The 15178-nt window shown below is 47.3% G+C and overlaps 1 protein-coding gene across 1 annotated transcript in view; it reads right to left on the bottom strand.

The window, feature by feature from the left end:
- The window catches only part of LOC137571255 (cytochrome P450 2K4-like), a 90103-nt gene extending 86462 nt beyond the window's left edge, over positions 1-3641 (bottom strand). Inside the window, exon 1 of the mRNA XM_068280131.1 lies at positions 3459-3641. Within this exon, the coding sequence (XP_068136232.1) occupies positions 3459-3641 (183 nt within the window). The remainder of the gene's footprint in view (positions 1-3458) is intronic.
- Positions 3642-15178: the final 11537 nt, after the last annotated feature.

Here is a 15178-nt window from a genome sequence, read left to right as displayed (position 1 = left end):
TAACTTTTACTATTCATAATATTTTAAATGTTTAAGTGATTGTAAGTCTATTTACTGTATTAAAAATATATAAATTATTCTATTCATGTTATTTTTACGGTATCAAATATATTATTGTTTCTATGTGTGTAAGGGTGTTTGTGCAGTGGGGATGGTTAGGTTTAGGCACCACCAGGGGAGTGGTTAGAGTTAGGCACCACCAGGGGGATAGTTAGGGTTAGGCACCATCAGGGGGTGGTTAGGGTTAGGCACTCCTGGGGGAAGGGGGTGGTTAGGGTCAGGCACCACCAGGGGGTTCAGGGTTAGGCACCACCAGGAGTGTTTTAGGGTTAGGCACCACCAGGGGGGTGGTCTTAGGGTTAGGCACCACCAGGGGGGGTCTAGGGGTTAGGGATAGGTGCAGTAAGGGTTCTGTGTGAGACTAGGTTTAGATATAGTTCTAGTACAATATTTGTAGCATATACAATTTATTAAACTATGCTTATTAACACAAAGGGGGGTCTAGGGGTTAGGGATAGTTATAGGGAGAGTTCTGTGTGAGAGTACAGTTAGGTATAATTGCAGTAAAATACCTGTAATATCTACAATATTTCTATGTTTATTAAAAGTGTACTGTATATCTTTTTTTTTCATATAGACGGTATTTTACCATTTCATTAACGTTAATTCACCATATTTAGCACTAGATTTTCATTTATAACATAGAAACAAAAAAAAACAGACTCCTTTTTTGCATGTACGCGAAGGAAAGACAATTGGACCTAGTTCGGGAAAAAATAAATGGGGACAATCGTTACTGAGAAAGTTATTATTTATTGTATTTATGAAGCTCCAACATATTATGCAGCGCTGGACAATAAAGACATACAATGATACAAAGGATGACAGACATAACAACGTAGGACAAAGCTGTACAAGGCAAATGGTACAAAGTACATGATCATGCGATTTTGGGCTAGATAGGTAGGCCCAGTAATACAAGTATGAAGCGGTCATAGGAAAGGAGCACAATGATTGGGGCACACGATCATGTGTAGAATACACTAGGGAAGGAAGGACCCTGCCAAAGGCTTACAGTCTAAGGGGAGGGGAGGTGAACACACTCAGTAGGGCTGTAGAATAAGTAATCAGTAGAAAGTTACTGTGAGGTAGGGGGTGGGTAGGTCTTCTTAAAGTGAACCAGAGACGAAGCACCCTCATGCATTTTACCATATATATCAGAGAAAACACCTACCTTGATCTCTGTTTCATTTTTAACTGTTCAGCTTGCTTCTAATCAGCCCTGATAAAATCCTGACTGAGCATTCAGTCTGGCTTTGCTCAGGAATCTTTATAGCTGAGTCTGTCTAATTTGATGTCTTTTCAAGCCCAAGCCTGCCCCCTTGTGGCTCTGCTATAATGACTCAGCTATAAAGATTCCTGAGCAAAGCCAGACTGAATGCTCAGTCGGGATTTTATCAGGGCTTCACCACCACTACCACCAGACATGCACACCAAAAGCCTGGACAAGGTCAACGTCAAGGATGTTGGTGTGCATGTCTGGTGGTGAATGTTAGTGCTGGGCATAGGAGAGAGGAGAGATTGCAGTTACACTACTAAGATTGGAGTTAGACTGCCTAACTACTACTGACAGAGAATAGTTCATAACGGTTGCCCAACTCATCAGCTCAGAAATGTAAGACCCAAGTTTAACATTGTGCTCTATTGTACACCTGCCAAAGCTGGCATCCAATTTACCTGATCCTGAGGTTTTAACCCTTCCTCTCTCCAAACTTAAATAAAATGTTTGGGCAGAGGGCCGGTTCACACTTGTTTTAAAAACATATCCGTGACTTTGTTTTGGGGCCCGGATCAAAAACAAGAGCCACGGATAACAATGTTAAAAATAGCGTCCGTCTTCACCCTGTTCAAAAACGGCTCTGCGGGCGATCTGTGCTGCAAAACTGAATGCAGGGTCCGTATTTGCAGGGTTTTCACGGACCCTGATCGCTCCCGGTTACATGGAGGGGTGATGAAGGGCAATGCAAAAACGGATCTCCCTCTACACAGGCTATTCTTGCACACAGAAACGGAGGGAGATCCACATTGCCTACTGCCTGCTCCATCCTTCACGTCACCCCAATAGTTGTCCCCCAGGTAGCCTGAGGGAGTAGCAGCCAGGATGGGGGTAGTGGGCACAGTGATAAGATCACCCCCCCTCGCCTGGGTCCCCCCGCTTCCCCTCCAGCTATGTGTGGCAAAAGTAAAGTGCGAGTGAGAGGGTAGGTAATCACCTTTCTTCCTCTTCTCGCCGTGTGACTTCCGGCAATGCCGCCCACTAGAGGACAATATTAGTATACAAGGGAAGTAGAACCAAGTATACAACTTTAAGAATATAAGCATTTATACCACTATAAAAGAGTAACAGTAACTCGAGGTAATGTAGATGAAGAAAAGAAAGAAAACAAAAAAAAGAAGAAAAATGAAGATATAGATAATCACTTTAATATATCAAGAAGAACATCCTTCTACACAGGCAAATCAAGAAAATAGTGGTGTGGTATAGAATTAACCTTGTTTAACCTCCTTGCCGGTCTAAAAAATCCGGCAAGGAGGCAGCGCCGCACTTTTTTTTAATTTTTTTTTTAAATCATGTAGCGAGCCCAGCGCCCCATCCCCCCACCCACTCCGATCGCTTTCGGCGATCAGAGTATGCAGGGAATCCCGTTGAGAACGGGATTTCCTGCAGGGCTTCCCCGGTCGCCATGGCGACCGGGCGGGATGACGTCACCGACGTCATAGACGTCGTGACGTCAGAGGGAACTCCGATCCGCCCCTTAGCGCTGCCTGGCACTGATTGGCCAGGCTGCGCAGGGGTCTGGGGCGGGTGGGGGGCGGCTCGGCGCGGCGGGTAGCGGCGAATCGGCGGCGAGCGGCGGCGATCGCGACCTACACGCAGCTAGCAAAGTGCTAGCTGCGTGTAGGGACAAAAATTATGCAAATCGGCCCAGCGGGGCCTGAGATATCCTCCTGCGCAGGTTACCCCGAGCTGAGCTCGGGATAACCGGCAAGGAGGTTAAGGTCTTAGATGACTGATAGGTCTAAAGATGATAAAGTTTGGAGAGAATTGCTTACATCCCGGCTCTTTTTGGAGAGATATTTAAGCTTTAAGTTGCGAAGGGAAAGTAACAGTAACTGTGGTAAAATTGGGGTTGAGGGAGAGCCCCAATGTTGTAAATGGGACTGTCTTGTAGCACAGAGTATATGAGAGATAGAAGTACGAGTTGTTGGAGGGAATGTACTAATATCAATATGAAGTAGTGCCAGCTCAGGAGGAATTGAAAAGTTATGACCTAGAATTTGCCCTATTAGTTTTGCTATTTTTCTCCAAAGAATTTGTGTTGGAGGGCACTTCCATGGAATGTGGAAATACAGTAATGGTTTTAATGCCAGATGCTTTTGGAAACACAATATGTTACCTCGATGAATGTTTTGTGAGGTTTCTTCATGTCGAGCTGGTGTATGTTTCCGATGATGGGCAATGGTCGGGGCCCAGGTGGGAAATTCTTGTTCTTGTCTTTCTTCTGACTGTTGTATACAGTGGCCAAGAAAAGGATGACAATGACAGATAGAAGAATAGTGACCGGATCAATGGCCAACATGTCTTCTGTAGTATCTACAGAAAAAAATGTTGTAAATAAAATTAGATGGTTGATGTCAAGTAAAAAGTATAACTATTATTATAGGCTATCTGACCCGAGCAAAGCTACCTAAGGTAAGTACAGAGGTGCTTAAAGGACAACTGCAGTGAGAGGTATGTGGAGGCTGCCATATTTATTTCCTTTTAAGCAATACCAGTTGCCTGACTATTCTGCTGAACCTCTGCCTCTAATACTTTTAGCCATAGACCCAGAACAAGCAAGCAGCAGATCGGGTATTTCTAACACTACTGTCAGGGCTGCCAATCAACTAGTATTGTTTTTCGAAATTTCATAATGTTGTCTATAACCATATTTTATCTTTTCTTTATGTAATAAAATCTGAAAATACTGTTTACAACAATGAAAACAAAAACATATGTACAATCGTAATCATTTTATAATATTGTTTATAACCATATTTTATTGTTTCGTCATGTAATAAAATCTGAAAATATCATTTATAACAATGAAAAGGAAAATATATGTACAATCGTAGTAACTATAGTAAAACATTGGTAAATATTAACAATATTTTACTACAACTAAGCCTAACCCTACCCTAACACAGAATCCTCCCTCTACCTAACCCTAACCCTAAGACTCCCCTGGTGGTGCCTAACCCTAATACCTCCCTTGTGTAGTGTTGGGCGAACAGTGTTCGCCACTGTTCGGGTTCTGCAGAACATCACCCTGTTCGGGTGATGTTCGAGTTCGGACGAACACCTAAAGGTGTTCGGCCAAACTGTTCGGCCATATGGCCGAACTAAGAGCGCATGGCCGAACGTTACCCGAATGTTCGGGTAGCGCTGTGATTGGCTGAACGGGTCACGTGGTTCGGACCCGAACGCGCTCTGATTGGCCGAACGGGTCACGTGGTTCGGGTGAATAAATACCCGATCCACGTCATTTCTCCGCCATTTGTCTGTGGGTTTAGCTTTGGGTAGGCAGGCAGGGTAGTTCTCTCTCCAGCCAGGCTAGCCAGGGTCCCCCGGTCATTGTGTCGCTGCTGGGAATAGTAGTACACCGCTCACCCACACTATATAGCATTGTGTTTACTGCCACTCTGTGTCTCTCTGCTGGGAACAGTAGTACACCGCTCACCCTGTATAGCATTGTGCTCTGTGTCGCTGCTGGGAATAGTAGTACACCGCTCACCCACACTATATAGCATTGTGTTTACTGCCACTCTGTGTGTCTGCTGGGAACAGTAGTACACCGCTCACCCACACTATATAGCATTGTGTTTACTGCCACTCTGTGTGTCTGCTGGGAACAGTAGTACACCGCTCACCCTGTATAGCATTGTGCTCTGTGTCGCTGCTGGGAATAGTAGTACACCGCTCACCCACACTATATAGCATTGTGTTTACTGCCACTCTGTGTCTCTGCTGGGAACAGTAGTACACCGCTCACCCACCACTGTATAGCATTGTGCTCTGTGTCGCTGCTGGGAACAGTAGTACACCGCTCACCCACCCACCACTGTATAGCATTGTGCTCTGTGTCGCTGCTGGGAACAGTAGTACACCTCTCAGCCACCACTGTATAGCATTGTGTTTACTGCCACTCTGTGTCTCTGCTGGGAACAGTAGTACACCGCTCACCCACCACTGTATAGCATTGTGCTCTGTGTCGCTGCTGGGAACAGTAGTACACCGCTCACCCACACTATATAGCATTGTGTTTACTGCCACTCTGTGTCTCTGCTGGGAACAGTAGTACACCGCTCACCCACCACTGTATAGCATTGTGCTCTGTATCGCTGCTGGGAACAGTAGTACACCACTCACCCACCACTGTATAGCATTGTGCTCTGTGTCGCTGCTGGGAACAGTAGTACACCGCTCACCCACCACTGTATAGCATTGTGCTCTGTGTCGCTGCTGGGAACAGTAGTACACCGCTCACCCACCACTGTATAGCATTGTGCTCTGTGTCGCTGCTGGGAACAGTAGTACACCGCTCACCCACACTATATAGCATTCTGTTTACTGCCACTCTGTGTCTCTGCTGGGAACAGTAGTACACCGCTCTCCCACCACTGTATAGCATTGTGCTCTGTGTCGCTGCTGGGAATAGTAGTACACCGCTCACCCACCAGTGTATAGCATTGTGCTCTGTGTCGCTGCTGGGAACAGTAGTACACCGCTCACCCACCACCATATAGCATTGTGCTCTGTGTCGCTGCTGGGAACAGTAGTAAACCGCTCCCCCACACTATATAGCATTGTGTTTACTGCCACTCTGTGTCTCTGCTGGGAACAGTAGTACACCGCTCACCCGCCACTGTATAGCATTGTGCTCTGTGTCGCTGCTGGGAATAGTAGTACACCACTCACCCACCACTGTATAGCATTGTGCTCTGTGTCGCTGCTGGGAACAGTAGTACACCGCTCACCCACACTATATAGCATTGTGTTTACTGCCACTCTGTGTCTCTGCTGGGAACAGTAGTAAACCGCTCACCCACCACTGTATAGCATTGTGCTCTGTGTCGCTGCTGGGAACAGTAGTACACCGCTCACCCACACTATATAGCATTGTGTTTACTGCCACTCTGTGTCTCTGCTGGGAACAGTAGTACACCACTCACCCACCACTGTATAGCATTGTGCTCTGTGTCGCTGCTGGGAACAGTAGTACACCGCTCACCCACCACTGTATAGCATTGTGCTCTGTGTCGCTGCTGGGAACAGTAGTACACCGCTCACCCACCACTGTATAGCATTGTGCTCTGTGTCGCTGCTGGGAACAGTAGTACACCGCTCACCCCACACTATATAGCATTGTGTTTACTGCCACTCTGTGTCTCTGCTGGGAACAGTAGTAAACCGCTCACCCACCACTGTATAGCATTGTGCTCTGTGTCGCTGCTGGGAACAGTAGTACACCGCTCACCCACACTATATAGCATTGTGTTTACTGCCACTCTGTGTCTCTGCTGGGAACAGTAGTACACCACTCACCCACCACTGTATAGCATTGTGCTCTGTGTCGCTGCTGGGAACAGTAGTACACCGCTCACCCACCACTGTATAGCATTGTGCTCTGTGTCGCTGCTGGGAACAGTAGTACACCGCTCACCCACCACTGTATAGCATTGTGCTCTGTGTCGCTGCTGGGATCAGTAGTACACCGCTCACCCACACTATATAGCATTGTGTTTACTGCCACTCTGTTTCTCTGCTGGGAACAGTAGTACACCGCTCACCCACCACTGTATAGCATTGTGCTCTGTGTCGCTGCTGGGAATAGTAGTACACCGCTCACCCACCAGTGTATAGCATTGTGCTCTGTGTCGCTGCTGGGAACAGTAGTACACCGCTCACCCACCACCATATAGCATTGTGCTCTGTGTCGCTGCTGGGAACAGTAGTACACCGCTACCCCACACTATATAGCATTGTGTTTACTGCCACTCTGTGTCTCTGCTGGGAACAGTAGTACACCGCTCACCCGCCACTGTATAGCATTGTGCTCTGTGTCGCTGCTGGGAATAGTAGTACACCGCTCACCCACCACTGTATAGCATTGTGCTCTGTGTCGCTGCTGGGAACAGTAGTACACCGCTCACCCACACTATATAGCATTGTGTTTACTGCCACTCTGTGTCTCTGCTGGGAACAGTAGTACACCGCTCACCCACCACTGTATAGCATTGTGCTCTGTGTCGCTGCTGGGAACAGTAGTACACCGCTCACCCACACTATATAGCATTGTGTTTACTGCCACTCTGTGTCTCTGCTGGGAACAGTAGTACACCACTCACCCACCACTGTATAGCATTGTGCTCTGTGTCGCTGCTGGGAACAGTAGTACACCGCTCACCCACCACTGTATAGCATTGTGCTCTGTGTCGCTGCTGGGAACAGTAGTACACCGCTCACCCACCACTGTATAGCATTGTGCTCTGTGTCGCTGCTGGGAACAGTAGTACACCGCTCACCCACACTATATAGCATTGTGTTTACTGCCACTCTGTTTCTCTGCTGGGAACAGTAGTACACCGCTCACCCACCACTGTATAGCATTGTGCTCTGTGTCGCTGCTGGGAATAGTAGTACACCGCTCACCCACCAGTGTATAGCATTGTGCTCTGTGTCGCTGCTGGGAACAGTAGTACACCGCTCACCCACCACCATATAGCATTGTGCTCTGTGTCGCTGCTGGGAACAGTAGTACACCGCTACCCCACACTATATAGCATTGTGTTTACTGCCACTCTGTGTCTCTGCTGGGAACAGTAGTACACCGCTCACACCGCCACTGTATAGCATTGTGCTCTGTGTCGCTGCTGGGAATAGTAGTACACCGCTCACCCACCACTGTATAGCATTGTGCTCTGTGTCGCTGCTGGGAACAGTAGTACACCGCTCACCCACACTATATAGCATTGTGTTTACTGCCACTCTGTGTCTCTGCTGGGAACAGTAGTACACCGCTCACCCACCACTGTATAGCATTGTGCTCTGTGTCGCTGCTGGGAACAGTAGTACACCGCTCACCCACACTATATAGCATTGTGTTTACTGCCACTCTGTGTCTCTGCTGGGAACAGTAGTACACCACTCACCCACCACTGTATAGCATTGTGCTCTGTGTCGCTGCTGGGAACAGTAGTACACCGCTCACCCACCACTGTATAGCATTGTGCTCTGTGTCGCTGCTGGGAACAGTAGTACACCGCTCACCCACCACTGTATAGCATTGTGCTCTGTGTCGCTGCTGGGATCAGTAGTACACCGCTCACCCACACTATATAGCATTGTGTTTACTGCCACTCTGTTTCTCTGCTGGGAACAGTAGTACACCGCTCACCCACCACTGTATAGCATTGTGCTCTGTGTCGCTGCTGGGAATAGTAGTACACCGCTCACCCACCAGTGTATAGCATTGTGCTCTGTGTCGCTGCTGGGAACAGTAGTACACCGCTCACCCACCACCATATAGCATTGTGCTCTGTGTCGCTGCTGGGAACAGTAGTACACCGCTACCCCACACTATATAGCATTGTGTTTACTGCCACTCTGTGTCTCTGCTGGGAACAGTAGTACACCGCTCACCCGCCACTGTATAGCATTGTGCTCTGTGTCGCTGCTGGGAATAGTAGTACACCGCTCACCCACCACTGTATAGCATTGTGCTCTGTGTCGCTGCTGGGAACAGTAGTACACCGCTCACCCACACTATATAGCATTGTGTTTACTGCCACTCTGTGTCTCTGCTGGGAACAGTAGTACACCGCTCACCCACCACTGTATAGCATTGTGCTCTGTGTCGCTGCTGGGAACAGTAGTACACCGCTCACCCACACTATATAGCATTGTGTTTACTGCCACTCTGTGTCTCTGCTGGGAACAGTAGTACACCACTCACCCACCACTGTATAGCATTGTGCTCTGTGTCGCTGCTGGGAACAGTAGTACACCGCTCACCCACCACTGTATAGCATTGTGCTCTGTGTCGCTGCTGGGAACAGTAGTACACCGCTCACCCACCACTGTATAGCATTGTGCTCTGTGTCGCTGCTGGGAACAGTAGTACACCGCTCACCCACACTATATAGCATTGTGTTTACTGCCACTCTGTTTCTCTGCTGGGAACAGTAGTACACCGCTCACCCACCACTGTATAGCATTGTGCTCTGTGTCGCTGCTGGGAATAGTAGTACACCGCTCACCCACCAGTGTATAGCATTGTGCTCTGTGTCGCTGCTGGGAACAGTAGTACACCGCTCACCCACCACCATATAGCATTGTGCTCTGTGTCGCTGCTGGGAACAGTAGTACACCGCTACCCCACACTATATAGCATTGTGTTTACTGCCACTCTGTGTCTCTGCTGGGAACAGTAGTACACCGCTCACCCGCCACTGTATAGCATTGTGCTCTGTGTCGCTGCTGGGAATAGTAGTACACCGCTCACCCACCACTGTATAGCATTGTGCTCTGTGTCGCTGCTGGGAACAGTAGTACACCGCTCACCCACACTATATAGCATTGTGTTTACTGCCACTCTGTGTCTCTGCTGGGAACAGTAGTACACCGCTCACCCACCACTGTATAGCATTGTGCTCTGTGTCGCTGCTGGGAACAGTAGTACACCGCTCACCCACACTATATAGCATTGTGTTTACTGCCACTCTGTGTCTCTGCTGGGAACAGTAGTACACCACTCACCCACCACTGTATAGCATTGTGCTCTGTGTCGCTGCTGGGAACAGTAGTACACCGCTCACCCACCACTGTATAGCATTGTGCTCTGTGTCGCTGCTGGGAACAGTAGTACACCGCTCACCCACCACTGTATAGCATTGTGCTCTGTGTCGCTGCTGGGAACAGTAGTACACCGCTCACCCACACTATATAGCATTGTGTTTACTGCCACTCTGTTTCTCTGCTGGGAACAGTAGTACACCGCTCACCCACCACTGTATAGCATTGTGCTCTGTGTCGCTGCTGGGAATAGTAGTACACCGCTCACCCACCAGTGTATAGCATTGTGCTCTGTGTCGCTGCTGGGAACAGTAGTACACCGCTCACCCACCACCATATAGCATTGTGCTCTGTGTCGCTGCTGGGAACAGTAGTACACCGCTACCCCACACTATATAGCATTGTGTTTACTGCCACTCTGTGTCTCTGCTGGGAACAGTAGTACACCGCTCACCCGCCACTGTATAGCATTGTGCTCTGTGTCGCTGCTGGGAATAGTAGTACACCGCTCACCCACCACTGTATAGCATTGTGCTCTGTGTCGCTGCTGGGAACAGTAGTACACCGCTCACCCACACTATATAGCATTGTGTTTACTGCCACTCTGTGTCTCTGCTGGGAACAGTAGTACACCGCTCACCCACCACTGTATAGCATTGTGCTCTGTGTCGCTGCTGGGAACAGTAGTACACCGCTCACCCACACTATATAGCATTGTGTTTACTGCCACTCTGTGTCTCTGCTGGGAACAGTAGTACACCGCTCACCCGCCACTGTATAGCATTGTGCTCTGTGTCCCCTTCAACTATTGGGTATCGAAGCTAGACACCTGGCACGAACTGGCAATGTACGCAATAGAGGTGCTGGCTTGCCCGGCAGCCAGCGTTATGTCGGAACGCTGTTTCAGTGCTGCCGGAGGCATCGTCACAGATCGGCGTATCCGCCTCTCCACAGAAAATGCAGACCGTCTGACTCAAATTAAAATGAATCAATCCTGGATTGGAAACGACTATGCAACACTCCTGGACCCCAACCAAGTAACATAAACAATGACCATCTGTGATGGGTTAGCGTTTCCGGTCCCTGTTTATTAAACCTCTTATCTGTATTACGTTTATGACTGCATGGCGGTAAAAAGCATGCTATCCGCACGCTTCTTGTCCTCATGCAAGGCCTGGGTTGTTGTGTCTCAAAGCGTGGCCTTCTCCTCCTGCGCCTCCTCCTGTTCCATCACGTGTGCTGCTTGCTGCTGGGTTAGCGTTTTCGGTCCCTGTTTATGGAACCTCTTATCTTTATTACATTTATGACTGCATGGCGGCAAAATGCATGCTACCTATGCAAAGAAAACAGACATTTCCCGCATTTAATAGACAGTTTTCCCTTTGAAACTTTAAAATCGATTTTCTCAAAAACTATAAGCTCTTTTTGCTAATTTTTTTTCCTCTTGTACCCACTCCCAAGGTGCACATACCCTGTAAATTTGGGGTATGTAGCATGTAAGAAGGCTTTACAAAGCACGAAAGTTCAGGTCCCCATTGACTTCCATTATGTTCAGAGTTTGGCGCGAACACCCGAACATCGCGGCCATATTCGGCGAACGTTCGCGAACCCGAACATCCAGGTGTTTGCCCAACACTACCCTTGTGGTGCCTAACCCTAAGACCCCCTGGTCAGTGGCGTAGCAATAGGGGGTGCAGAGGTTGCAATGGGGCCCGTGGGCTAGAGGGGCCCCAAGGGGCCCAATCTCAACTACAGTATTAGCTCTTCATTTGTCCTGTGCTGATAGTATTCACTTCTAGAGTGCTTGAAGGGCCCCAATGTAAACCTTGCACTGGGGCCCACAGCTTCTTAGCTACGCCACTGCCACTGGGGGTGCCTAACCCTAATCTCCCCGGGTGGTGCCTAACCCTAGGACCCACCTGGTGGTGCCTAACCCTAAGACCCCCTGGTGGTGCCTAACCCTAAGACCCCCCTGATGATGCCTAACCCTAGATTGCCCTGGTGGTGCCTAACGAGACCCCCCTAGTGGAGGCTAACCCTGAGACTCCCATATTGTTTATCTTGATATTTTTGAAATTTTGTTATTAAAGTTTACGTAGATAGACACAATAACTATGGTAAGTATGTTTGTAAACGTTATTATTCACCGGGCACCCGTCAAATGATATTTAACATGAGAGTTAATGGCGGCGCCCAAATTTTCCACTTGCCTCCTGCGCCCAAATTTCCTGCTTTCCACACATTCCCTGCTACCCACGCACAGGGATGAGCAGAAACTACGCCAGTGCGAATTTACGCATCGCAGTTCGCATCTACGCATCGTAGTTTGTAGGTGAAGTTTCAAGACTACGCTTACGAATTTACACAAAGCGAAGTACCGCTACGCGTAGCTTACGCCCACTATGCGTAGTTAACATGTGTATTGTGTAGTGAACTATGAATGCGTTACTCGCGTCTAATTTTCCGCGTGCGATTGTATGCTTACAAATTTACGCATTGGAAAGGGCAATGTACGCATAGAAGAGTTCCCGACAAGCATTTAAAGAGGAATTCATGCGTACAATTTTCTACATACGGGCATAAGCATCTGCATACACTACGCTTCGCACTACGCGTAATTGCATATTTTAACGCGTATTCTACGAAATGCATACGAAGCGAATATTTGATTTCGAAGCTGTAGTTTGGTGAAGCGTAATTGCGTAAAACTAAGTGAAGTTCCGAACTTGGCTGACTACGACCATCCCTGCGCATTGCAAAGACATTCATACATACTGTACTTACAGCAAAGTGAGATGAAGAAGGTACTTACTGTGTCACACTGCTAGGGCTGAACTGAAAGCAAACTAGAGGTTTCTCTCTTCTGTGCTTCTGCTATACATCTATTGCTTTTATCTGCTTGCACAGATAATGGCCTTGAAACTTTTCAATGTATAACCATTGCACCGCCCAGTAATACATGAGAAAATAATACAGACTGCTTTACAATGACAACTCAACTTTCAAGTTTTTGAATCCTGCTTCTGATTAAGTATAATATGTAGGCAAATGGGTGGCTCAACCAAATGTAAACTTTTAGGGCATGTTTAGGGCCTGTAGCCTGTACTTTTTTTTATTCCTTTTTCATCTCATTTTCTTTTCTTTTTGTGCTTGTTTTTGTGAACCTATTTACTATCTATGACCCCCAACCATTGCTGCTGGCATTGACCACAGAGTGAGAACCCCGGTGAATAAGGAAGTCCCCTTTAACTCTGTTTTCCAGCCTTGTGGTGCTGTCAGCAGTGAGGGGGTGCTTTGCAAGAAAAGCAAAACATCGTGCTTGGAGCTCTTAGAACACCCTCCTTATGCAGTGGAGTTTGCAGTGTTATCTGGTCATTCTGATGGGAGCAGGAAATTAGTGCTCCCGCTATAGGTGGAAGATTGAGCACCGCTATAGGCGCCCATTAAAATAGCGGTATTGAGGTGAAATTTGGGCGCCCGTGATGCTGATGCTTAGCGGGAACCCAAATGATCGCTCAACGCCACAATTTCAATGGGCAATAGGTTAAGGTAAGGTGTGCGGAGGGGTGGTTGGGGTTAGGCGTCAGTTTGTGTGCTGGGAGGCAGTTAGAGTTAGGCAGCACAGGGTAGGGTTCTGTGTGAGAGTAGGGCTAGGTTTATGTATAGTAAAATATGGGTATTTAACCTCCTTGGTGGTAATCCCGAGCTGGGGTTGGGGCGGAAAACCGCAGCTCACAGTGGTAATCCCGACCTGTGCTCGGGGTAGCCACCGGAGGCTGTGTGCAGAGCAATGCACACAGCGGATGTTTCTACATACCTCCCGACATCGGCCGCCATTCTTCTTCCACTCCTCCGAGGCTCTGCTTCCTTCTGGTGAGATTGCCGGCTGTCATCATGGCGACAGCCGGCAATCTCTCTTTAGCGTTGCAGCACCACCCAGAGGATGGAGAGAAAACTGCAGCGCTGGAGCCAGAGAGGTGAGTGATTGTGGAACTGCTGCAGATCTCCATGGCAGCATGATTCTTTTCCAGGTTTTAGGGTCTGAAAGGGTGCAAAAAAAAATTGCACCGCTTTTAGACCCTAAAATCCGGAAAGAATCATAATGCCAAGGGGGTTAATACCGATATTTTATGATCCTTCTTTACACTTTAATAACAGAATATCGGTTTTGTGTACCTATACTTCCAGGTGCCCTTTTATTATGGATGCCATTCTGATAATAGAGTGATCAGACAAGTAGGGATGGTCGGAAATGCCAATTTCCGATTCCGCGAAAAATCTGCATTCCGCCATTGCCGATTACCGATAGCACTACCGATTACACTACCGATTTCCACATTCCGATGCGGATTTCTGCCAGAAATCTCAGAAATTTCCGATGACTTTAACATCGATTTTCTCAAAAACTATAAGGTCTTTTTGAAAACTTTTTTTTTCCATCTTGTTCCCAGTCTTCTGTTTAACCACTTAAGGACCGCAGTCTTTTCACCCCTTAAGGACCAGAGCCTTTTTTCCATTCAGACCACTGCAGGTTTAATGGTTTATTGCTCAACCATACCAGCTACCATCTAAATGAATTTTACCTCCTTTTCTTGTCGCTAATACAGCTTTCTTTTGGTGCTATTTGATTGCTGATTTTTACTTTTTATTATATTCATCAAAAAAGACATGAATTTTGGCAAAAAAATGATTTTTTTTAACTTTCTGTGCTGACATTTTTCAAATAAAGTAAAATTTCTGTATACATGCAGCGCGAAAAATGCAGACAAACATGTTTTTGATTAAAAAAAACCCATTCGGTGTATATTTATTGGTTTGGGTAAAAGTTATAGCGTTTACAAACGATGGTGCAAACATTGAATTTTCCCATTTTGAAGCATCTCTCTCATTTCTGAGCACCTGTCAGGTTTCATGAGGTACTAGAATTCCAGGATAGTATAAATACCCCCCAAATGACCCCATTTTGGAAAGAAGACACCCCAAAGTATTCACTAAGAGGCATGGTGAGTTCATAGAAGATTTTATCTTTTGTCACAAGTTAGCGGAAAATGACACTTTGTGACAAAAAAAATAAAAAATAAAAAAAAGTTTCCATTTCTGCTAACTGGTGACTAAAAAAAAAGGAAATCTGCCACGGACTCACCATGCCCCTCTCTGAATACCTTGCAGTGTCTAGTTTCCAAAATGGGGTCATTTGTGGGGTGTGTTTACTGTCCTGGCATTTTGGGGGGTGCTAAATTGTAAGCACCCCTGTAAAGCCTAAAGGTGCTCATAGGACTTTGG

This window comes from Hyperolius riggenbachi, chromosome 4 (assembly GCF_040937935.1).
Source record: "Hyperolius riggenbachi isolate aHypRig1 chromosome 4, aHypRig1.pri, whole genome shotgun sequence".
Lineage (NCBI taxonomy): Eukaryota > Metazoa > Chordata > Amphibia > Anura > Hyperoliidae > Hyperolius > Hyperolius riggenbachi.
This window is presented reverse-complemented; position numbering and strand designations above follow the sequence as displayed.